Source organism: Mandrillus leucophaeus, unplaced genomic scaffold, assembly GCF_000951045.1.
Source record: "Mandrillus leucophaeus isolate KB7577 unplaced genomic scaffold, Mleu.le_1.0 Scaffold938, whole genome shotgun sequence".
Classification (NCBI taxonomy): domain Eukaryota; kingdom Metazoa; phylum Chordata; class Mammalia; order Primates; family Cercopithecidae; genus Mandrillus; species Mandrillus leucophaeus.
In genome coordinates this window covers 603,314-629,863 of record NW_012110230.1, presented here as the reverse complement: position 1 = coordinate 629,863, position 26,550 = coordinate 603,314, and the positions used below count along the sequence as shown (strand labels likewise).

Below are 26,550 nucleotides of genomic sequence, written 5' to 3'. Positions count from 1 at the left end.
AAGGTTTTGTGGAGGTGGCATCTGAGCTGAGGTTTGAAGCAAGACCATAATCTTAATATATAAAAGGGGTGGAGAGAATTCTAAGCAGAGGTAACAGAATGAACCTTGATTCTTGGCCAAAGAAAGTATGATGTGTGTGAAAGCATGGCAAGTACTTCTGCATGACTGCGGAGCAACAGAGATGAAATGATAAGCTGAGGTCAAAGAAAAGACCCAAGGGATTTCAAATCTATTCACATAGACAATGGGAAATCAGTATTTAAGGCAAGAGGGAGAGATCATTAGAGTTGTGCTTCAGCACATATTTTCTTGGTATAAAGACAGGCAAAAAGAGAACAATGCCAGCAGAATGCTCAATTAAGTTCCTCTAAGATTTCAGGCAAGAAACAGCATTCATCAGAAGTATTCACCAGGGTATCTGAAATGGGATAACAGAAGTGGTAACGCTAAAAGAGGTGTGGCCTGGAGAGGGCAAGAAGGACACTTTGAGTTTTTGAAGTCATCACATTTGAGATACTGACACACTGGGATTTGGGCAGAAATATGAATTCCTGAATTTTGGGTTTAATTCTGCATTCATATCGAGATAACTGAATTGTATACATTAAATAACTTTTGTGACTCTACCAGATCTAGATTATGAAGATAAAGGAGACAGCTCAAGTAAAAAGTTGTTAACATACATTAAACAATCATTTTTAATTGTATGGTTCTCTTAATACTCATGTGTTGATTTAGTCTTGCTTAATGGCAGGTATCATTCTGTATTATACCATATTTATATAGAACTTATCATTTTACAAAATCTTCCATATAATTTTAACAGCTATTTTTAAAGCACTGTAATCTCCCACAACAGTCTCATTTTATAGATGAAAAATCCAAGAATGATTTAAAAAATTAATGGTGGAACTTGAGTTGGAACCCAAGGTATTTGATTTTTTTCATGCAGGTCTTTTGCCACTTGCCATTGTTGATAGCTTGTTTATTTTTACTTTTACCTACTTGGTCTTTTGGTTTGAATTTCTCATGATGCTTAATATAGCTATATATACATGATGATTATTAGTAACACTAATTTCAAATCATTTCCATTATAAAAGGATGCCACTTGATTTAAGGTATCATCTGAGTTCCAGTCAGGAGACATGAGTGACTAGATATCAACAGGTCATCACAGAATGGAGAAAGTAACATAGTTAGTTTATTCCACTGAGAGATTGGTATGACTTTTATTCAGTGAACACAGAGGTAAGATGGCTCAAATTTCACTAAGGGTGTCCACCTGACATGTTGTTTGTTTTCCCTTAAGCAAATCAGCAGAGTAGAACCCAGGTTCTTGTCAAAGAGTATATAACCTTAAATAGTGTGCCATGTAGTGGGTCCTATCAAATTCTTCTTGAGAATTTACATTTAGGGAAGACTCTGTAATGAATAAAAGTCATCTTTACAACTTTGGATAATCTAAGTTCTATCCTTTAACTAAATTAGACCACCAGAAAGCTGCATCCTGGGAGCACATTTGTTTATCCTGCTGACAAAGTGCCTTTCCAAAACTGTGCTTTGATACTTGCTTTTGGATTTTATCAAATATCACTTAGGTATTTGCGGCAATGTACTAAGCAGTGTCTTCAACATTACTCACAGATCTTCATACGAGATATTTATACCATAACTTAGTAGGAGAAAACTTGTCTTCTGTGAGGTACTATTAATAGTATATTTCCCCGTTATAAGCAGAAACTAATTTGCTTACTATGTTTCCCTTTGTGCCATGAGATAAAGGAAGCAATAACTAAATGAGAACCTCAATCACAGCAAGTCTGTTGGTCATAACAGGTACACATTTACATTCCCTTCTATCCCTGGTTCTGAATTTTACTTAAATATCCTTTTTAACAACAGGTAAGTCAAGTCCATTGCAATAAATTATCTCAAATATTTTTAAAGAAAAGTGGATTGTAAATTACATAATAGGAGATTTATATAGGCTGAATTCTGAATCTGATGTAATTTTCCTCGGTATTTATGAGATAATGATTTATTGTTCTAAAGATACACTTAAATAGACCTGTTACTCTAGTGGGGGGAAAATAAGTTGAAAAACTCTTTTGGTATCATAAGGGGAAAAATCACAAGTAACCTACTTTTATGTTATAAACAACCACAGACTAAGTTTCATGCCTTTAATGTTAATAATTTGGTTTAAAAATGTAAATTCATATGGATCCATGAACAGTCTCCTGTAAGACTAAATAACAATTATAAACAAGGTCACATCTCACCCCTTCCTCTTTCAATGAATACAAAATTATAATACCACTTGAAGATGGTAGAGTTATTTGTGCCCCTGCCATCATGAATAGGAGGATAAAATAGTCACCTGTGTATTATAAACCAGGAATTGTATTAAGAGCTAGGGTTTAAAATTCATTAATTGGAAGAAGAGAAAAACCCATTTTTACGATGTTAAATACACGTAATAGGTTGACTCGTGGTTACTAAGGGCTCACTTTTTGCAGCTAGTGAACATATCTGGGGTTATAGTACTTAGATATTCCACGGAATTATTAGTTTTTCTAAGACTCCAATGGAAAACGGAAAATACAGTCCCCTGAACATTTTCAGATCAAAAGATATCTCCTTATGCTGAGATAACTCTAGGGTTTCAACTAAATGCTAGTTCCAGTGCTCGAGTAAAGAAAAACTATTTCCTAAAAGCTAATGTTTAATATTTATGAACCATTCTATGCATTTTACATGATTTAATTTACTCAACCTTCATAAAAACTCTATGGGGTGGACACTACTGGTATGTACAATTTTAGAGAGTAGTAACATTCCTAAGGCCACAAAGGCATAAGAGGCAAAGCCTAGATTTGAACCAAAGCAGTCTAGCTCCAGCGCCCAAGCTTTTATATACAGTACTATATTATACTGCTGGGGAAAATTCTAACTTGATCTGCAGGGCCCCTCACGGCCACCTCTGCACAAAGGTGGGGTGACCTTCCACACAGTCAAAGATAGATTGTTGGGCTATTAGATTTTCAAAAGAATGTTAGCTCTAACACCAGAGTTCCTCGGGTTTCTAAAATTAATGGATCTGCCTTCACATTTCATAGGCCAATTCTGATCAAAAAACAAACCAAAAAATTTTCTCTAGAGTTCTGCAAAACTCCCAATAAGATACAGGCCCACTTTATCTGTGAGAGATACATTTAAATGATGACACTAAAATATTCAGATATTATGACTAGAGGGATAATTTTAATGTTATTTCTAATCTGACTCATGAAAATGCCAGTAAACTCTCTCCAAATGAAATATACTTGATTTTTGTCACAGAACAATTTCTTTACTCTCGATTTTAAACTTACATAGTGACCTGATGAACATAAGAAATGCCTCTAAGTTTTTTTTTTTTTTTTTCCAGATGTCAAATAATCAAAATGAGACAAAGATCTTAGACATCTCCCTCAGTGTTTATTTTACATTTTTAAAAAGTTTCTGTTAACCTCTGGAAGGAATAAAGTTATTTTAAAAACTTTTAACATTTATCCAATACTGTGCAATGATTCTAAGTACTACATTATTAACCATGTTCAAGGACAATGTGATCAGATAATAACATTAAGAATTTCCTATCTATTCCTTCACGTCAGGTTTCAATTTCTAATAATATTAGTCAATCACGTGTTCAAAACATTTCTTGTCCTTAAATCAAGGGAGTTAGTTTTCCATTTATTGCTTTAAATTTTAGAAATAATTCCAATATCAGTAGATATTACAACATTAATAAGAATAAATACAACTAAGTAAGCATTTCATGGTTTATGTTATCTCAGAAAATTTAGTTTGCATCACTTTCTACTTGTTTGTAAAAAATGTCCACTTTGTTGCTTTTATAAAAATTGTTTTATATAATATGTTAAAAATAAGGCAAAAGTAAAGGTCTGAACATACAAAAGCCTTTGCAAAATCAGAGAAAACTGTTTAATTCAGATGCTTCACAAAAATTTAAAAAGCAACACAGAAACGCTTAAATGAAACAAAGTATATAAAGTAAAAAAAAATGGATTTTCTATAACATTCCTAAGGGATTATAGGTCATTAACCATAAGGAAATTAATGAATGTTCTCAATAAAGCAGAGAAAATACTAATATATTTTGATCTATATATTTCTAAAGAGATATCAAAGCAAATAGGTTGATACCAGAAATATTAAAAAGACGACAGTGTTAACAGTCATTGTTGTCAGGGTGATAACCCAATTACAGATCAAGTTCAGGCACGTACAGGTAATAACAATAGGGCTCTTTGTGCATTATAGCTTTAGGTCACTAACACAATTCTCAACAGAATAATAAAGACTAGTGCTATTGGTACTGTTTCTTTTTCACCCCCATCTTAATCCCTCTGAGACCAATTATGTTATGTCAGCCTCCCGGATATACCCAATTTCCATCTACCCAAGGACACATTTTAGCACCCCAAAGTGGGTCTAATACATTAAAGTACACTATATTTTGGAGCTTTAGATATTTATACAAAATGATTAGGCGTATCCAACTTGTACACCAAAGTGTCACTAGTGATTGACTTGGGGGTAAAGGGAAAGGGAAAAGAAAGTAATCTTACGCAGATATAAGGTAATGTAATGTCTACATTTCACAGCTGAAGATCATTCAGTGTCTTCTGAAAACCGTGAAAGTCTTACAGAAGTTACATGATTTTGTAGGATCCCACAGGACATGTGAAATATAGGACACCGTTTTGGATTCATGTCTTCAAGGAGCAAGTCCCCAGTGTCACTTCAGAAGCGTAGGTGAACAAAGGGACTGCTTAACTATATTTTTTAAACAAAAATAGAACATTCAAAGCTTAAAGATCTAATCTTACATGGCAACTTTCAGCAAGGTGGCCAACTGATATTGTAAGTGATGAGAATATTAAATTTACTGAAACAATTTATAGGAAAGAAAATCGAACATTATTAATAGTGTTTGAGATAACACTGTTAATTTTAATAAATAATGGCTCAATTATATATTATTGATTTTATTATATATCTCTCTCTGCATTTTAAAGTAAAATATTCTTACCTTAGAATTTGATTACACGGTTGCAGAGGCTGCAGAAATATTTGTACAGAATTACCTTCAGACATTATTTGTGCCATATAAAATAATGTCCTTCTTTTAAATAATCTTGGGAAAATGTATTAGAAAAAATCCTCTAACACCAACTTAAACAACTTTGATTAATTTCCAGTAACAACTCCAGAAAATTTGCATAGATCTATTAACATTTGTAAATCTAGCAATTAAAACTAAAAATATCTGGACTGCTCAAATGAATAAAAAAGTTTTATAAACTTAATTTAACTTCAAAAATGCAAAAATAATCTACCTGACACTTTCATCTTGTTTTTTTTTCTTATTTACATAAAGCAGTTCTTTTCATGAACCAAAACAAAGGTCATTTTTGTTACTGACTTAACTCCCTTAAAAATCTTCTTTAAATATATTCTAAATTTAAAAATAAAAATTATTTATAAATATTGAGTTTGAAATCCAGTTATATTTTTAAAGCTTTCATTTAGTGATTTCCTTTCCTTAACAGTAGACATTTGAAAACAAAGTATTAGTAAAATTATGACAAACTGTAACGTTTTTTGTTCAATATATTATGGATCAACATATTTGCTATCTTGAGATACATGCTTGGTTTTTCATAGTCAAATATCTAGAAATAATTCCTACCCTTCTGCCATTTCCTCATTCTTTCCTTTCAATGTCACATTGCCCCTGAGTTACCATGAGCCAGAAGAGTGTTCTAAGCAAATGCCTCATCGTGCCTCTGCCCTCTAACCTGCTATGCCTCTAGGGAAGGAGATCCCAGATAAATATGGTGAGTGAAAGGATTAAGAACAGAGAGGAGAAAAATAAAGAATTAGTAAGTCTAAGAGTAAAACTCATGAAATGCTCATTCATAAAACATCTGAGTTTACTTTGGGCTCTGTGTTCCTGTAACACAAACGGGGGGATGCCATGCCGCATGGGCACCATTGTGACGTCCAATGTTTGCTCTAAACATTGTCTAGGTCTCTACTTACTAATATGTAAAATGGGAATGATACCATTGCCCTTCTTTAACAGGAAAATTCATAATTGCGTTAAAGAAAACATGATTTCAAAAGTTAAAAAAAATTCGGTATTATAATTTTATTCAAAGTCACATAAATACGTTATATTCTCCAATAATCTATAAATATTTGAAATCAGTTTAGTTCAATTAAAAATTTACTATTTTTGCTATTCATACATAATCAACCATAGGAAAAAAACCCTGTACTTTTTAATCCCTGTGTTCATTTTAAATACTCCAGAAAATCAACACTTTTCTGGTTTCAACAATATAGGAAATGATTCCAGAAATTCTTAAACATTTGAATGAAGCAGCAGGAAAGATATCAGGCTGCACTGCTAACCTATTCCAGGAGAAGCCAGAAAGAACCCTCCCCTCCTGCCTTCCATTTCTCTATCTTTTAAAAAAAAAAAGAGGAGAGGGACACTGTCCACCTAAGAAAGTAAGTCAAAAATAATAGGAGATAAAACCAAAATATATTTATTAGCATTTACGAGGTAAAAGTTTGTGATTCATTCATTCTCTATTACTTATTTGATTGAATATGACCTTTCAGGTTGATATTTTATGGGATAATTTTTTTGAGTAGGCTCATTACCTGATTTAAAAAAAAATAGTTTTCTATCTGTAGGCTGGAGGTATAAAGTCATAAAATGAACAGAAATTTAGTGTAAAACAAAAGGGACACTAAGTAATGTGGAAACTGATCACTGGGTTAATAATTCCAATTCCAAAATCACGTTTTGTTGGTTTCTTCACCTACAAAAAGCATTAATGAGACTTACTAAACTATCAAGTTTTTGAAAATATAATCAGAATATAATCACAATAACCACAAATATTGTATCCTTCAACAGTCTTTTCTTATTTATAATACATTTAAAATTACTACTAAATAAACATCTGCCATAACCACTAGTTCAGATCAGCAAGCATTGTTGTACTAATAGTCTAATTATTAAAAACATTTTAACTATCTTTCCAATGTTTGACAGGTGCTTAAATTTCCTTTTCACTCAAAGCATTATTTTTAGTATTCAATTTATCTCTATTCAATTTTCTTCAATGAAGGGCACCCTTTATCCTTCCTTCTCATTTCCATTTCTTAAACTTTCATCTGTAAACCCCTTACTCAACTTATAGAACTTTCTTCCAAATCTATCTCCTCAAACCTAACATGAAAAGAAATGTTACACCTTTTTTTTTTTGAGATGGAGTCTCACTCTGCTGCCCAGGCTGGAGTGCAGTGGCTCGGTCTTGGCTCACTGCAAGCTCCACCTCCCAGGTTCATGCCATTCTCCTGCCTCAGTCTCCCGTGTAGCTGGGACTACAGGCGACTGCCACCACATCCGGCTAATTTTTTGCATTTTTAGTAGAGATGGGTTTTCACCGTGTTAGCCAGGATGGTCTCGATCTCCTGACCTCGTGATCCGCCCGCCTCGGCCTCCCAAAGTGCTGGGATTACAGACGCGAGCCACTGCACCCAGTCCAGAAATGTTATGCTAAAACAACCACTGAGATACCACTGTGTCAACTTTTCTTATGACTTCTCTATTTAAGCGAGGAATTTTTAATAACAAATAAAAAGTATTGAAAGAAACGAAGTATATATTTTGTTTGATATTAATGCCGACATTTTAACAGTATCAGTCAAATTTCTAAATAATTAACAATATAGCTATTTATCATTGTTTTTCAGAGTTTCATGAGACAAGTTCGTGAACAAATAGATAATTTTGATAACTATTCCAATATCTCTCAAAGAAATTAAATACTGAAATTGAAGGAAAACAGCATATTTATCTTATTTCCCAGTAAATGGACACCCAGCATTATAGAGAAAATGGTGCTTATGTAAAATAGGAATATCAGTAAAAGAAAACTATCCACGTCCTCTGGCCTATCTTGTGAGTAATTTTCTGCCTTACTCTACAGAGAGTTCTTTGGAGAAGTTTCTCTCACTCATTCAATTGTCATTTATTAGTTCATCCTTTAATCTAACTCTGAGATTTCCACGCTCATTCCCTCAATCAATCAATCAATCAATTACTAAGGCTTTAAAAATGTGTCAGGCCCCAGGCCCTAGAGATACACAGATAAGCAGCAGAGTGACTGATCCTCAAGGGCAGGAGCTTGACAGTCTGCAGGGGGAGGCATCCATGCAAGGAAGCTACTACAACATGGCATAACTGCCAAGGGAGGAGGCGTTGGGGAGAGAAGAAAGGAGGTCAGGGAAAACTATGCAGGAAAACTTTATGTCCAAACTATGTTTGAAAGGGAAAGAATGAGTTTCTTTGGTAAAGAACAGGAAAAGAGGTATTTCAGAAAGAGGAAACATCATCTATAAAAGCATGAAAATTCATGGAACTTCTAGTAGAACTTGCATTGATAAGAGTTAGAGAAAGAAGAAAAGAATATCCAATGATCAATAATTCTTGAGAGATGAGCCCAGGTCAGTTTACGACAGGCCTTTTGAGCCACAATTCCTTATACATAAGTAAATGTTTGCTTCACTGTCACCAACAATACCAAGTTTCATTTAAACTAAGAGACATCTAAGGAAAGATATCTATCTTTTTAACCCAGGACTCGTGTTAAATATAGTAACTGCCCATTGATACATGGATGAGATCACTACTAGAAAAGGAAAAAACAAAAAATACCAAAAGAAATCAGAAATTAAAATATTTAAGCCATAAAATATAGATTTCCTAATATCATTCATGTGTAGCTGAAATAAATCAATCTAGAACCCTAATTATTTGTATATACTAAGACTAGCATAATTCAAAAGAAAAGATTTGACATACAGGCTTATTTTTCTAAAACTTCTCATTTTTTGTTTTAATGTTTAACTGTTATATATGTTTTAGAATATAAGATAGGAAATTAAAAGAAAAATTCCAAGCTTTTAAACTCTGGGTTCTTAAATAGAATGATTATATCTAGAAATAAATTGTGCAGGGTTCCTTAGGACTCCTATCAACTGAGGCTGATTGGCAGGTATAGCTAGTATTCTCATGAAATCTTCCCTTAAAATCTTGTTTGGGCAGTAACCTTAAAAATTTGGGAGTAGTTACATAAATTTGGTAAGCTCTCAAATACATATTTGATAAGTTGATTTGCTTATTTTTCAAATAGTTACACAGTCTGTTATCATTTAGCTATAAAATTAACAAAATAAACTATCTTTTAATTAAAAGTTCACTGTTGAAAAACTCTGTACTTCACTTTTTATTGGCTCCTGTATTTTACCATACTAACAAATTAAATGGTATTTTGGATTTTTTAAAAGATCTAAAAAGTCTACTTTATAAAAAAAATTTAAGACATTATAGCACTACCAAACGTGGGATTTTTGGCTACCATGAATTCTGAATAACGAGTTCCTACTTAAGGACAGAAAATATTTATTAGCACATCTGCATTTCAAAGCTCTTGTTTTGAGAACTCTTCTACATAACTAAATAAAGTAACATTGTTATACAGTCTGCATATTTTTATATTCAATTCTTTACTAAGAATTATTTTCCACATTTACCTAGAAACTACAGCTTTCTATTTCATCAGGGAATGACAACAGATTTTACCAATACGAGGAATCACACTTTTTTGGAAAGTACACCATATAATAATGTGTTTTGCTTTATAGCTCTTTTCGAAACTGGTAACTATATAGAGTGAAGTAAAAAGTGGAATCTATTTTCCTTTCCCAACTCTAAGACCTTCTATCTGGGCCAGACTTTGATATTTGCCCCTTGGCTGAGAATCCGCATATCCAACTTCACACTTAGCTGCAGTGAAGTAGCCCTGCAGGCAGGCCGACTTCAACGAACCACTAGTGGTATCATCATTAAAATCCTGCTGAAGGTCACCATGGTAACCGCCTGCTGAGGCTTCACTGCTGCACTCGGCATCTCCTAATCAGCTACCATGTGAAATGCAAATTCAGACAGTCTGAAAATTAGTCAAGAAGAATAGGGGATGAGGATGCAGATATGTGAAATATTCATGCGCTTCATGGAAAAAAGAAGACAGCATGAATGACACAACAAAGAAAGGCCCCTGACATTCTTGCTATCATTTTGCATTATTGTTCACACCCTACTGTATTTCCAGGCCTATAGTTCTGAAGTTGGTTTTGTGAAATGCCATATTTATAGTCTATACCCAAAATAGTAATTAAAAATGGCTAACATAATAGTATTAACATCAAATAAAGATAATACTTTTAAATCATCATCACTGCTGTGTAACAGTTTATTCTAATTACCTGAATACGAATGTTATGCAGAAAAAAACAGGCATCACCGATTATCAGTATCAAAACTACCAGAAGAAAAAGTGCCTATTATATTATAGGAACACAAATGCTTTACATGTGGTGAAAATTCTTTAGAGATATTTATTATTCAAGTTACACGAACTCAAATTTCCTTACATAATACTAAGACCCAATGCTATTCGTTTCACAATAGGAAGACTGACATGATTACCTAATAAGTGAACATTATAATTGTTTTACATTTTTTCTTTTCTCCTTTCCATTTTCCTGAGGCAAAAAATCTGTTGCTCATGAGAAGGTGCAATGTCCTAACTCAAGACACTATTTTCTCTGGGTAGGTCCCTGATGAGTATTCCATAAAGTGCTAATATGAAACATTTTAGTTGACCTGAGATACTGCTATTCTGCATATATCCTCCTTAAATATTGGTAAAATCATGATACGTTAGGCTAAAATGGGAGATGTTTTGTTCAATGAAAGACTGGACACTAGGTAGAGCCAAAACAACTCACTTCAATGGGTTACCAAAGCAAGCAAGCATTCAGACTCAGATCTTAATAAGGTAGCCTTCTAAGATTTTCAGCCACAGCTAACACACTTTTTAAACATGTCTACAATGATAACCTCAAAACATTTCCCCAGTAGAATCTGGGTATAGCAGTGAGATGATAATAGGACAGGTATTGTCAAAGGAGGGAAGATAAAGCTTAAAGAATAAGGGTCAGAGATACGTAGTTAAGAGATGCATGTTTCGAGCTTTGGAAAACATGGATGAAAGGGGAGTCTGCCAAAATAGAAAATTACAACTGTGTGCCGGTCTAGGACTGTGAGAATAAGGAGTTAGCCCTGTTACAAAGGGCCATCAGACATGATGATTAACTAGAGCCTAGGTATGAGCATTAATTCTGCCCTTTGCACCATTCAGTACACTGTAGAGTCAGCTACTATTCTTATCACACCTAGAAAGTGGCCAATTTTACACTACATTCTGGGTTGTGGTCTACTACACATCATGAATTGCAGAGTCAACTCTTCAGACAGCAAGTCTCCAAGAGAATGAAAACAGAATAAAATGTGCTAGTTCTGCTACGTATACCATTCATTTTCATTTCTGGATAAAGTAAAATTTCTTAATAAAATAAAAATGTTAGCAAAATGGACAACAGACGAACACGTGGACTGAAAATGACTTACTTCTTCTGAATAGTGATCTGAAGGAAGAGGTGGGTAGTCACACTGTTCTATCTTCTTACACAGTGAGTATAAATTCATTTTGTCACCATAGAAAGGACTCTGTAATGCAGCCATCTGTAAAATGCTCCCAATGAAACTGATATAGTTACATGGTAACTTAAAAGGTGATTTCATCAAGTATATTATACAGTGGTAGAAAATAATTACAAATATTTTAGATAAAGTTATCTGGGCATTTTGATTTTTATGAATATCCCCGTCTGAGAAAATTTATTAAGAGTTAAAAATCTTTCTGCAACTTTTGTTTTTTTTCCGACATTTAAAATGCCCTAAAATAGAGAATTAGTTAACATATTTCTTTATATACAAATGCAACATAAAACAATATTAAGAAAAATAACACAATTTAAAAACTCTTTGTACCTATAATGAAATAAAAACAACTACTGTATCTTACAACAAAACAGTCATCACAAGGTATAGCTCAACCATATAGAACAAACATGAAACTGAAGTTAAAACTGAATTATAATCTAGCATAGGGAAGAGAATGCAGAGCATTTTGTCTTGCATAATAGTTTCTGAAGATAAAGGTTATTCTGAGAAAAAACAGTCTTCTCAATTTAAATGCAATAACAGATCCCCAAATAGTTTACAATGAATTAGAACTATTTTCTTTTGATAATGTCTCAAAAACATTAAATATGCTCAAAAGCTCTACGAGTCATAGCTGTAATTCAAGGCTTCCAAATGAGATTTTTATGCAGAAAAACGTGACCCAAAGGATGAACAACTTTAAAAAAGACATTATTGAATTTAAATTTATTTTAAGACAAGGTTCTAACTTGACATTTAAAGTGCAAGCAAGTACTGTGGTAAGCAGGGTTACAAACTAAAAATTCAATTTAAAATGTTCGCATCCTGTTCAAAACCTTCTAAATCTTTGAACCGCAGCAGCAAGAATACAACACGGAGTGCCAGGCTGCCCCAAAGTCAGTCACCCTTTTCTACATGTGCTAATAAGTTTGATTTTGGAAGGACAATGTGTACATTCCCCAGACAGGCAGAGTGTGTGTGAAACACGCTAGTCCATGCTGTGCTACTCAGTGAGCGTCAGTGGGGACAGGACAAGCTGAAAATGGCTCTCATCTGTCTTCTGTGCTCCAGACAGAGGTTTAACTCCTTCAGAGCCTTGATGAGAAGGGGATGGGATTGGAAATCAAAACTGGCAAGTAGCTCAACACATTTTTATCTTGCCTATGTTTTACAAGTATATAGAAGTACCTTAGGAAGAGTTGTTTCACATGACGAGAAAAAAGTTAAAAACAATCTGAATGCCCCTAATCATATAAAACACTTTGAGAGGAAATTTCTAAAAGAACTACAATAATAATAATAATAATAATGGTTTTTGTTTTAAATGCAAGGACACTTTAAGACAAATGTTACCTTAAAAATACACTGTATACATAAACTATAGTCTCTCTGTGTTTGCAAAACCTTAAGTAAATGTACATATATTCATTATCATATTCTAGGCGTTCATTATAGTCCTTTTCCTCAGTACTGCAGAGTGTTAAAAAAAAAATCTGAATGTCCCCTAAGGAGTTAAACAGGAATAGTATATTTTCATGCATCTCCTGCTTTGACAGATGAAAAATGTCAACTGTCCTGTTTTTATTTTCAAGCTTTTGCACTATTCATCTGGTTCATTAGTGCATCTCGATGCTGCCCCTGACAGCTGCTCGCCCTCTCCTCCCAGCAGCTGAATTTTTCAGGCTAATTTGATCCTCCACACTGAGACGATCGCTAGAATGATTGACTTACTCCCTGACCTCCAGGGTCTGACTTTCCTGATTAGTATTCTGGGGGTGTCGGAGGGACGAAAGCCCACTGTCTGTCTTCGGGGCTGGTGGCAGCTCTCTTTTTTTTTGAACTGTAAGCCACCAACCTACAACCCTGTAAGGATGCAATTGCTGCGCTGAACAATAAAGGAAATGTGTAAAACCTACTTTTCCATGTAAAGGTCCGTGTAGCAAAAGCACAGCATCTTGATTTTAATTAGTAAAGTCTACTTTGTTGCATATCAATTAAAACTGTACTGCTAGTTTTTTTTTTTTTTTTTTTGAGGTTTCAGGAATATTTGAAAGTCTAATTTTCTGAGTTTAAAATACATTTTCAAAAAAGGCTTCCTATGTCTTCATTGTTAATAGTAATTTTTTAGTGCGTACAATACAAAATATGTGCTGTTATGACCAATTTTTAAAAGCCAAACTGTTAGGTATTTCTATTAACAATACACTGAAACATAAGTGAAAGGAGATAGAACATAAAGTTAAATTACAGCTTTAGAAAAATTCTAGTTCTTCTAAAAGATTTGCATGGAGAAATCAAGAAAATGCATTGAGATGAAAACTAACGTTAGCATGATAGATACTTTAACTGAAAATCATCCACCATACATATAACTCATGGATGTAGGAATGTCCAAAGATGCTATTTTTATTTTTGTGGCATTTTAAGTCCGCCTAAAAATGGGACACCATCTCTCAAAGGCAAATTCAAAATGTGACAAATTATTTCAGTTTTGACATGAGTCTGCTAGACCTAAAATAATTATGCAAACTTCCTCTCAAAATTCAACAGAATTTTTTTTTTTATTGCTAAATTTAATCTAGTTATTGGAAACCAATTTGCTGTTTACTTTTAGGGATTTGAAGAGAAAATGTTGTTTTGATAATATTAGACTATGGACTAAAGGAATCTAAAGGTTAACTAAACAGATAATATTTTAAATGTACAGAGTGACTAACTTTTAAACATTATAGTAACAATGTAATCAATCTTGTTCTTGTTAGCATTGTACTAAATTATTAACAAAATATAAAACAGTGAGCATAATTTCTTGTAATCCCATGGGTACATATAAAAACATGTTTTGTTACATTACTGACTCATAATGTTTCATAACTAAAATTATCCAAAGTATACGTTTATTTAAGAATATTTAAAAATCCTTTCATTTTTAAGTAGTTGTTAGTCACTTCAGTAGGAAGAACAAAACAAATAATTTCAGGTTCCTTAAATTAAGGGAATTTGAATCTGCAATGAATAAAATAATAAAAGATCATGACACACATTTTTAAAAAGTCCAACAACACCTCCTAAAGCTGCTTTACTTCCAAGTAACGGTGGCAGAATTAAAATAGATGACTTCATCATATATTTCATTTAAGTCAGGAGGACAAGAGACACAAAATATATAGTAGGAAATGCATTGGTTTCTATTTATCCTCTTTAGACTTCTCTTATATACACAGAGATATGAAAATGATTCCTACACAGGGATATGAAAATGCTTCCATGTATTACATTTCCTCACTTTATTAAAACCTACTTAGACACAGACTAATTTTTAATTAACAGCTTTGACTGGAAGCCTGTATTCCTAAGAAAATTATCATTCAATTAAAAAAACAAAATTACAGAAGTCACTAGCTTGAGATACTTTTATATCAACACAGACGTAAAATGTGTTACTAACATGCTTTCTTTTATCCATCCAAATTATTACAGTGCACCATTTCTAGAGGACCTACCTACATGATTCCATCTTCCTTTGATAAATGATCACCAGTAGAACAAAAGAGAGAGCATTTCACTGAGCTTTACCACTACAAATTGTTACTCATGGAAACTAAATTGATAACCTAGAAGAACTATCTGTTTGCATACTATACTTAATGCTAAATAACACCTGTGTAAAAGTGAAATAAAATATTGATAAAGATATTTACTATGCTTTCATATATTAAATCCAATCCATTATACCTCTCTTGTAATGCATGGATCAAGATTTACAGATGTTCAAATGTATATTTTTATAAATGCAAGATATACAGAAAGGTATTATATTAACATAAAAGTTAATGCTTTTAGTTTAACTTGTCATCAAAGGAACACAAAAAATATATTAGATGTATAGGAATGTATAGTTATTAAATTCCATTACACAAAGTTATTAACCCAATGAAAATTCCTCATAATTAAAAAGGTGATTCTTAAACATCCAGAAAAAAATAAGTATATACTATAAGGATAGAGGAAATATACTAAGTAAAACTGTATCAATATTTGGAATTTATCAACATTACCTACCTCATATAGTAGACAGCCAAGAGACCAGATGTCAGATTTGAAGTTGTATCCATTTTCATGTATTCTCTCTGGAGACATGTAATAAGGCGTACCAACTGCAAAAAAACAAACCAAATAAAATAAGAGGTATATAAAAATACAGATGCAGCTGTGGTAAGAAATTACATACAAAATTTTGAATTTAAAAACATCACCAAAATAATTCATTAGGATCAGAAAGCTGTTCTTAAGAATACTAAAAACTTTTTAATTTCTTCTTTACTCCTTGACCCTTAAATAGTACATTAAAAACTGTACAAAACAATGTGCTGGGTTAAACTTTATTTCCTTCTGATCAATCCAAGAAGAATCTAGGGAGCATAACTAAGGGAAAAAAAGTAATTCTGACAAGAATACCTACTTAAATGATTCACACTGGCATTATTATTTTTTTAATTTTTTTTAAAAAAAATATGGTTTGCATATCCCAAATAATTAAGCATGATAATTTAAAAATAAATAGTATTATATAACAATTTAGTAGAGTATGCACAAATAAATCATATTTGTTAACTTTTACAGAAACATCCTTTAGAACACAGTGTGGCTGTTAACAAATGATATAGCACTTGGTGCCTTACTTCCACTTTAGAAAGAATACCACAGACTTTTGTACATCAAAGGATTATATAATAACAAATGTGAAAGGGTACTGGCATCTCTGGAAAAATGTCTTCAGTTACTGTAACTACTGAGACCTTTTAAAAGACAAGACACTCAAGATAATTTTTGTTTTTGTTTGTTGGCTTTGACGTGCTAATATTTTTTCTTTTTTTAATGACTGTTTTAGAAAATGCTATTAAACACTTGAAAATAAAAAGAAGCATATATGTTAGACTTTGAAATGTAAAAATATTTAAGTGACTTTCAAAGTGAGTATCTTTAATTTCAAACTCAGATGGTTATTTCACCATCATTAGTCTAAGGCTTTTTGCCAAATAGAAAATTAAAGTTTAAGAACATTTAGAATCTTATTTACCTGAGGGAAGGGCCACCAAAAATATGTTGCTACTCAAAGAGAAAAGGGCAGTCCCCTTTTTCTATTAATTTTCAAGATCTCCCCAGGTGTTTACTATAAATCTTAATAAGACTAACAATACTGAACAGGGGTCTTTAGTTAGAAGCAACAAAAAGATTCACACCAATAATCAAAGCACTATACTCAAAGGCAGCAGTCAGTTTGCCAAAAGAATAAATTTATAACCTAATAGTTATGTGTGGAAACTATACTAAGCTAAAGGTGGAAACATCATGTACCATGACCCATGATATCCTACCTGTATCGGAATCCATTTTTACTAATCATGGATAGCCCTAGTCAGACTGGATGAAAGAAAAGTATTTATGAAAGTGATGAAGAAAAGTTAAGAAAAAAAGTATGCAAACAGAAGGATAAGAAATTTAAATAAAATACGAACCATTAATATATGAAAATTAATGAGATGAACTTTAAGATATAGATTATTTAATTGTAGCATTTATTTGAAGACAAACATGTAAATATGCCAATTTCTGTGTCAGAAAAGCAAAGAACTTTGGAAAACAGCTAGGTTTAAAGAATCTGTGTTATTACTGTGTAAAATAAACACAAGCTATCTAGCTTTGGGAGTTCTAACCACTTTCACCTGTAGTTTGCATAAGTGACACCAATTATTGGAAATATTTACACATTCTCTCCATTTAAGGAAGGATGGTAGGTACAGTTAGAATAATAAACGGGCTCTGCTCCTGGTTTCAGGACATAAAGCAAGTGACTGGCAGTGAGGAATGTGCAGAGAGAGGCTTCACGGAATCCACAGGGGGGCAACTGAAAACACTGAGGCTTGAAGGTTCAGAGTTTACCAAAAGCAAAGGTAATTTTAACCGGTAGCTCTGGGAAACCTGCTGATACATTAGGGGTTTGATATGAGTGTGAAAGATTGATGATAAGGAAAAAGAAGAACAAATGCTAGCATTTTACAGAGATTAGCCCCAGCATAACACCTTAACTGCAACACAAACTGAACTCAAAGACGACCCAAGTGAAGGGAGCAAAGGAAAAGAATGATTAGGAATTCTACTAAGCTAAATTTGAAATGCAAAAAATCTTAATGTACAAAAATCCTTTTTCAGTGAGCTGCTGGAGGTCATTGCAAAAAGTTACACACTCAGTTAAGACTGATACTTTATATACTGATGCTTAATATTATAAATAACAAGCCTCTTTATATTAAATAAGCATGTTTTATTTCAATATTTAAACTACATATATTCATTAGTATATATTAAAATGTAAAGCTAAGGATGCTACTCAGCTCTTTGATCAACATATTTCCAAAAGTCATATAAGATGAGTAAGTTTGTATTCTGCACTATAATTATTAATTGGATAAATTCATAATTAACTGGGGAACACAGGCCTAAGAGGGAGATTCTACTGTCTCCTGACATGCTTCCTCATATGCCCCTCCATTCTGGACAACGACTCTTACGCTGACTGACACTGAGCAAAGAGGTACAGCCCCATCACGTAAACTGATTCGTCCTTACCTCTCTCTATCTAGCAGAGAGGCCTAAAAGTTTAAGTGCTCAGGAAAATTTGCAGTACATTTAAATGCAGTGATATGTTTTCAACATTTCAAAATTAATGAAGATATAATTATTTCCAAAAAACTTTTTCAGAGATTCATGACAGCTGTGTCTATGATTTCTGTTGCCTCAAGAATGTTGTGACTTCTTTTAACAGTTGTACAAGAAAAGAGAGTTATGGAGTGATATGATTAGACATTAAAATGATCATGTGAATTACTGTCCTATGTATTCAGAAGCTTGAAGACTACAGCACATGTAATTCCACTTATCTTTCAAGAATTTATGATTGTAGGTAAAATGAGAGTACATTTTGCAATAGCAGACATTATGCCACTTTAACCTTCGGACATGAATAAAAGTAGGAAATGGATGATAACATTATAAAAAACAGAGGCTGACAGAGGAAAACTAGTAACAACTAAAAATCTTACTTGACCTTTCTTTATTCTATATTAATATCACATTAAAATATACTAAGGCAGTCATCCACATGTAAGAATCCCTTTCATTACATTGACTTATTCTAGCTATATAAGAAAAGTTTTATATGGTATATACTCCATAAATATATATATACTAATCTTTATCCTGAATAAAATGAAGACTGGTATCTAGAAGTTCTGCAATATGTTTAAGAGAATCAACAAGTTCTGCTAACATGTTGTTATTATAGAAGACATAACTAAATTAATAATTTTCATCAGAGCAGGTTATATACAGAATAGTTTAGCTAACATTTTAGCATTGTAATCTCTGCAAAGATTTGAATGAAAAAAGAAAACAGAATGACTGAAGCATTCTCATATGTGGTTAGCTTTGGATTGTTTTTTTTGTGTGCTTTTTAAACAAGGGAGGCAGCACAAAACCAGTGAAAGATAAATCTCTTTCACATCTTACATTTGCCACTAACTAGTTAGGACCATTTAACTTCTCTTTTCATTTCCTTCCCTCATCTGTAAGATAAAGTCATGAGAAAGATGAGCTGATCTCCGAGGTCCCTTTTGCTTTAAAATTCTGTAGCACTTAAAAAAACTCTACAAAAATCCATCTGGAAAATAAAATGGAAAAAAAATAGTCCTTTTTAAACTATTACTTAGGAAAGCTGAGTGAGAGTGTTTTAAGTCAGAGAGTACACACAAATGAACTAAGTTTAGAAATATAGTTTATTTCTCTTAGAATCAGAGCAAACTACAGACAAGAAAGCTTTAAATATTCCTTCTTGGGAAAATTAAAAGGAGACAAGTCATCTTTCACCTCAGTTTGATATAAACACACACACACACACACACACACACACACACACACACACCCCTTCAGGGAATAGGACTTAATTTCCATTCTTTCCTTCATACTCATGAGTCAGCCCAGAAATTATGTTGGCAGACAGAATGGAGAGAGGGCACATTTATTTCATTGTAAGGAGTACTAACTGAGGTCAATATAGAATGGCTGAGTAGGAGATCAATATTTCTTCTGCAAAAGACATATATAAAATAAAATTTGTCATCTTTGAAGTGCAACTGATAACATTTAAGAGCTTTAATAATGCTGAGGTAAAACACCTAAGCATATTTTATTGTTATTGTTGCTGTGCTCCAGGCCCTGTGTTAAATGCATTCTATGTATTATCTTGCTGAATTTTAACAAACGTTTACCATGCCCTGCTGCATGGCACACACAATTCTAGGTCCTGTGCTGACAGAAGTAAACAGGACAAATCCTTGATCTTGTGGGGCTCACAGTCCAATGAAACAGGAACTATTATAAGGTAGTTTTATGAGATGTTTCAACTATTATACTGCTTTTGAGAGAAGGCATAGGAAGTCGGTCAGGTAACTTGCCAAAGATCATAAAACTGGTAAGCTGTAGACTTGGAATTCAAACCCAGGTAGTTCTTGTCTCTTGCATTTAAGCAGATGGTTATTTCAGTATAAATGACCACTGTGAAATACAACTGAAAAAAATATGTGTATCTTTCCAAATTAAGAAGCAGAGAAATCTAAAAGTCACAGCATGTACATATGAAAAACCAGGAATAAGGGTCCAAGTTCAATGGGCCACATGTGAAAATTATGCTACTCTGCAGCTATGCTGATTCAAATAAATACTTGTTATGGCGGCTGGGAGGTTAAACGTGCAGTTTAAAATTAGATAATAGCTTCTTACCAGAGCAATTACTTAAGTCAATAAGGGACTGAAAGTTAAAAATAAATCAGTGAAAGCAGCCTATAGTACTGACTGAACATATGCTGCCTTTACAGCTCTAAACCACCCTGAACAACGAAGGGGTATAAGCCAAAGATCTATCGAGAGGTGCTAGGAAAGGTGTGGGAAAAACAAGTATGTGACCACAGGTGGCACCTGGCACCAAAAATGAAACTGTTTTAATGCCTGGTTCAAGAACACTAATTTTCTAAGTTGAAATCAGAGCATATATCACACTTGGAAATAGTGTGGGGAACACGAATTGTACACTCAAGAGACTCCAGTGTGAAAATTCTGATATCTAGCTTGAATGATGGCCATGCATTTAATCTGCTGGCAATTTTACAAAATCAAAGAATCATTTGTCTCACTGCAAAAGGTAAACAGCAGTTCAAGAAATCCTATAACAAAAACAAAAACAAGAACATAATTTCCTCCCAAGGAGTTTCAAATATTTGTTTAGCACAAGGATCAATAACAGAGAGTTTTAGTTAGCTTTGTTTTTTTAAGCAAAAATCTATCTCATTTTTAGGATGTACAACAAGCACGTACAAGTAAATTCACACAAACATGCAAAGAGAAAACTTTCTCTTTCTGGGAGACAATGTAAAAGCAATTAAAACGTCATATCAATAGGTTATTAATTTAAGTGTTTTTATTTTTCTCCTTTCACTAGAACAGGCAGTCAGAGGTGAAACCCTTCACTGTATGTATTAATAAATACAATTTTGGTGTAAATAGATTTTCCTGAATAGCAGATGACTATCACCAATTACTTATATACATTGGAGTATATAACGTGTTTAGATTTTTTAACAGATTAATTATCCTAATTAAGTTTTGTTAAAATTACTTTTTATCCCCGTCTATATTCAAAAGTCCATGGTAGAGTAAGCCCCTGAGAAGCATGATTGTTAGTAGTGTGAGAGGCTCCTTGAGGAATACAAAAAATTTGCAAATAATTTTTTAAACAATTGCCAGTAAGCTAACAATGAAAGAAAATGATTTGTTTATAAATTTATATTAAGCCAAGTATGGCATTTTCTCCCTTGAAAAGTAAATGTAAATTACAATGCAATAAAGTACCTATAAAGTCCTATAATAAAAATGAGAAAATTTAAAGTCAAACTATCTCTTCAAAAAACAAAATATTTATTTTCAGTAAATGTAAACTTCCTCTAATTTTGGAACCTCTTCCGCAGAACCTCTCTAGCTTTTTGTTTGTTTGTTTGTTTTTGTTTTGATACAGAGTCTTGCTCTGTCTGGACTGAAGGCTGGACTGCAGTGGTGCGATCCACGCCAGGCTAATTTTTTGTATTTTTAGTAGAGATGGGTTTTCACCGTGTTAGCCAGGATGGTCTCGATCTCCTGATCTCATGATCTGCCTGCCTTGGCCTCCCAAAGTGCTGGGATTACAGGTGTGAGCCACTGCGCCTAGCCTAGAACCTCTCTAGCTTTTAAACAATTTCACCTAATTAGGCTTTTAGAGGAGGATATGAATGTCTCCCCAGCTGTCGCGTCTATTAAAATGTCTACTAGTCTATTAAAATTGCATTACAGGCAGAAATTCTGTCTCCATGATCTTTGCCTCTTGGTGCTATACCTGTTTATGTTATGGTAGTGGCAAGAGACTTTGCCACCATAAAGGTTGACGACTTTATAATAGGAAGATTACGCTAGATTATCAGTAAGAGATGCAACAGAAGGGGCAGGGGACATTCAAAGTGTGACAGGAACTCTCCACCACTAACTTTTAAAAGGGAGGAAGGAAGCCAGGAGCCAAGGAATGAGGGCAGCCTCTAGAAGCTGGGAATGGCCCTCAGCTCACAGCCAGTGAGGAAACAAGAACTTCAGTTCTACAACACCAAAAAACTAAACTCTGCCATAATCTGAATAGACGAGAAATGGACTGAGCCTCCAGAAGTCCTGCAATCCTACAGATACCTTGATGTTAGCCTGGTCAGAGTCATATTGGACTTCTGAGCTATGGAACTGAAAAATTATACATTTCTGTTGTTTTAAGCCCCTAAGTTTTTGGTAATGTGTTAGGGCAGCAATTGAAAATAAATACAAATGTGCTAATGATTCATGCATTGCATGGGAGAGTGAAACACTCAGTTCTATGTGGTATGGACCTACCTCACACCAAGGATTACCTAAGGACCAAGGGTGTTAAGAGAAAAATGTATATGGTTCAAAAAAATGTTTGACTTCTAAAAGCTCACTGGATCATTTTGGGATGGTGTTTTTTTTTGTTTTGTTTTGTTTTGGTTTTTGGTTCTCTTTTTTTGTCAGGGGCGGCAGGGCAGGAGAAGCCAATACATTCGCCAAAAGAATAATAATATGGTTAATAACGCAACGTATAAAGGTTAAAATTATGGTCCTTTGTAATTTAAATGAACTCTGGCTTGGTCACTAACTGATAGAAATCTAAACTTGATAATCATACCTATCTCAAAGAAATGCAGAATAGAAATCAGTGAATGTGCTACACGGCACTTAGTCCATATGAGTATTTGAAGCCTGATAAGTAACTATTTTTTATTATAAATGTTTTACATTGACCAAAATAAGCTGTTATCAAAAGCAAGTCCAGCAGGGATAACTGCAGATTTATTGATCCAGAGAAAAGTCACCAGGGATCAATACTCCAGTGAACCTCATGAATCATTCTGGGTTTAAAGATAATCTCTCTGCTCAGAATTTTCCAATTTAGAAAGATGTAAATTTCCTAATGGCTTACTCTTCATTCACCACTACCACCCATTCCCATTAAGAGAGTTAATTACCCTATCGTTGCAATAGCTACAAATATGTCACAAAAATAAACAAGTAGAAAAAGGATACAAGCAGTATTTAAAAAAAAAATCTAAATTAGGTATTTTTTCTCTATCTTAAAGCCATGGTCTATACTCACATTTCTGATTCTCCTCTTCCTGGACAAATAGGAGAATTACATTTCCCTGTCCCTTTGAGATAGTCATTGCCATGAGATCTGTTTTGGCCAACGAAATGTGAATGGAAGTAATCTGTGTTACATTCAAGCAGAAGGGCTTAATTAAGAGCCAGTAAGTGATTCTCCATGCTGTCTTCCCCTCATGGGATCACAAAAACGTATGTTGATATGAAGATAACACAAGACTGAAGCTGCCTGGAATGCCAAGTCACCACATGAAGGGATGGCAGCTACCTTAAAGATCAACATAGGTCTACAACTCACTGTGGGTGACAAAAGATTAGAACATTCTTCAGTGCTAAGCAATTGAGGAATTTTTGTGTTGTTTCTTCTGGCAGCATAATCTAACCTATACTTACTGATATACTTAGTCAAATTCACCCTTTATGTGTATAGTCTGTCTCTAAGCTTCATTCATTCAATCAGTATTTATTGAATATCTATTATGAGCAATCCCCTCTTCTAGGTATCTAGGGTACATGAGGGAACTAAATACACAAAGATCTCTGTCCTCATAAAGCTTGCATTTTAGCTGGGAGAGACAATACATACAAGGCATAGTAAGAATATTACATAGCATGTCAGAAGATACTAAGTCCTAAGAAAAAAAGAAAAATTAAAACAGGGTAAGGTTTAGGAGTTCTAGGGATGAAGTGGGGGCAGTCAGGTTCAGTATTAAATAGAGTGAGCTCAGTTTTCTAATCTGTAACACTTACAGTACCCACAACACAGAGGAACAGAGGAGAAAACATGATTTAAAATGCTCACCAATTTTTAAATGTTATACAGTACTGGTATTCATTGCCACTGTTGTTATTGTTACTATTTAGTAGCAATAGAGGATTCTCCTGGGTCACTATTACAGGAAATAAGGGAAGTTTGATATGATTTGACTAGAAATAATATACATTGGGAATATATAAAAATTGTTCTGGTATTCTGTTTATATGTTTAAATATTCAACGATTAAGATATTTAATCTCTTAGTAAGCTGCCTCTGGGTCAGAATGTTTATATTTGCTGAAAGGACATCTCAGAGTAAGTTAAGAAATAGAAATATACCGAAAGTATATGCTGCCTCTTGTGATATGAGAAAATATACTACTTGATTGCCATATTCCTATTTCACAAGTTTTGGTGAAATTTTAGCTTTCAGTCTAAAACAGCCATTCTTTAGAAATATCAGCTAAAGTTACGGGAGGACAGATGGCCATGAAGACAGATTTTGATATCCTAGAGGCCTATTTCCTGTTTACTTCTGAATCTTGAAGCAGTAATAGTAGTCAATTGTAGGAGAGCGAGCAAACTATGTCTTCATATGTAGGCTCCTAAGCAATGTAACAAAGCTGAACATAGTACTTCTAGATCTAATAAAACAAATCAGAAAACAGTATAAAGTAAGAAAAAAGGACACAAGGAACTGACATAATGAAAAAACAGACTGCATGCAAGAGTAAACCCAGACTAGGAAGCCACAGACCTACCCACTATCTTCTAGCTGTTTACCTTTCCCTGCTTCGTTTTCTCAACTTTAGAATACAAACAGCTCATGTGCACAGTTCACATGTATGTGTAAGGATTTTAGAGAGTTGAATGATTTGCAAACTGTAAAGAACTGTGATAAATATTATCATACCCCTCCGGAAGCACAAGGAGCAGTATAAATGAGCAATTTATGATTGACCAATTCTACTGGCCAGATAACAAGTCTGGAGACTGTCCAAAAGTAGGGAGAAAATGGGAATTAGCTTTTAAGTAAATGAAACAGCATGAAGGCGCTGCAGACCTAGACCAATGTTTTCCAAATTGTGGGTCATACAACCCATTAATGAGTTGTGAAATCAATTTAGTGGGCTGAAACCAGTGGGATTTCTAGTGAAATAAAATAGGACAATATCAGAATGTAATGCAGTTGCATCACTGTCAAGAAATTTGAAAGTCACTGACATACACTATTAGAAAGCTTAAGAAAGCTGTGCCCTCATTATAAATTTTAAAGATGCAGATATAGATAATAAAAATAGATATATTTTTATAAGGTTGACAAATAAAAACAAGGCAAAATTCATAAGAGAGAGTGTGTGTGTGTATATATATAATATATCCTACAGTTAGTCTCCCTAGTCACACCTCCAACCAAATTAATACAAAAACAACAAATGAAAATCTTCCTTAACATAATTTCGTGTAAAAACAAAAGTGAAGATGGGAGGAGGATAAGGAGACCAAAAAAACCAAACAACTGTTTAGATCACAGATCACAGGCAGTGTAAACATTCTGTTTTATGGGCTAATGAGTTCCAATGTGGTGTACTCTGCTCAGTTCTGGGTAGCATATACTAAGGGGTCCTCTGAGAGGAAAAGATAGAGACTCGCAGGACACAGAAGACCCTGAAAATAGAACACTATCCTGGGAATGCTTAGCCCAAAGAAGAACGAAGAGGTTTGTGGTTGCCGCCTTCAACCCAGATCACATCGCTCTCCTCATTACATTGAACCTTGTGAAAGCTTGCCACTGCACTTAGAATAAAATGTGAATTGCTCCTACATCCAGCCCTGTCTTTTCTTCACTCAGTTCCAGCAGACAGAGCTTATCCTGTATCCACCCTTTATATGAAATGCTCTTCAGTCTACCTGGGACATTATTTCATAGCTGCCCCTTTTACACCCTTTGCATCTCAGTTTAAATATCACCTTCTCAGAGGGGACTTGCTCCATCTCACCCTCTCCAAATTAGTTCCCCAACTGGCCATTTTCTGTCATATCACTAATAATTCATCTTAGTTTTTTGTTTGCTTTATTATCTATTTCCTCCCACCATAAGGTAAGCTCCCTGAGGACAAGGACTTGTCTTGCTCAGGCTACATTCCTCGTCTCTAGAATAGCACCCGCATATAATAGGTTTTTGAATCAATCAGTTCAGGCAGAATAAATAAATTGTACATGGAGAACTCCTTCTCCACTTCCCCCTTTCTTTTTCCGCACCTTCATC

At 33.8% G+C, this 26,550-nt stretch overlaps 1 protein-coding gene across 1 annotated transcript in view; it reads right to left on the bottom strand.

Annotated features, from left to right (window-relative positions):
• NEK7 (NIMA-related kinase 7) overlaps positions 1–26,550 on the bottom strand; it is a 96,186-nt gene that overhangs the window by 7,471 nt on the left and 62,165 nt on the right. Inside the window, exons 8-9 of the mRNA XM_011970250.1 lie at positions 15,788–15,882; positions 11,630–11,743 (exon numbers count right to left, since the gene is read on the bottom strand). Of these exons, the coding sequence (XP_011825640.1) occupies positions 11,630–11,743; positions 15,788–15,882 (209 nt within the window). The remainder of the gene's footprint in view (positions 1–11,629; positions 11,744–15,787; positions 15,883–26,550) is intronic.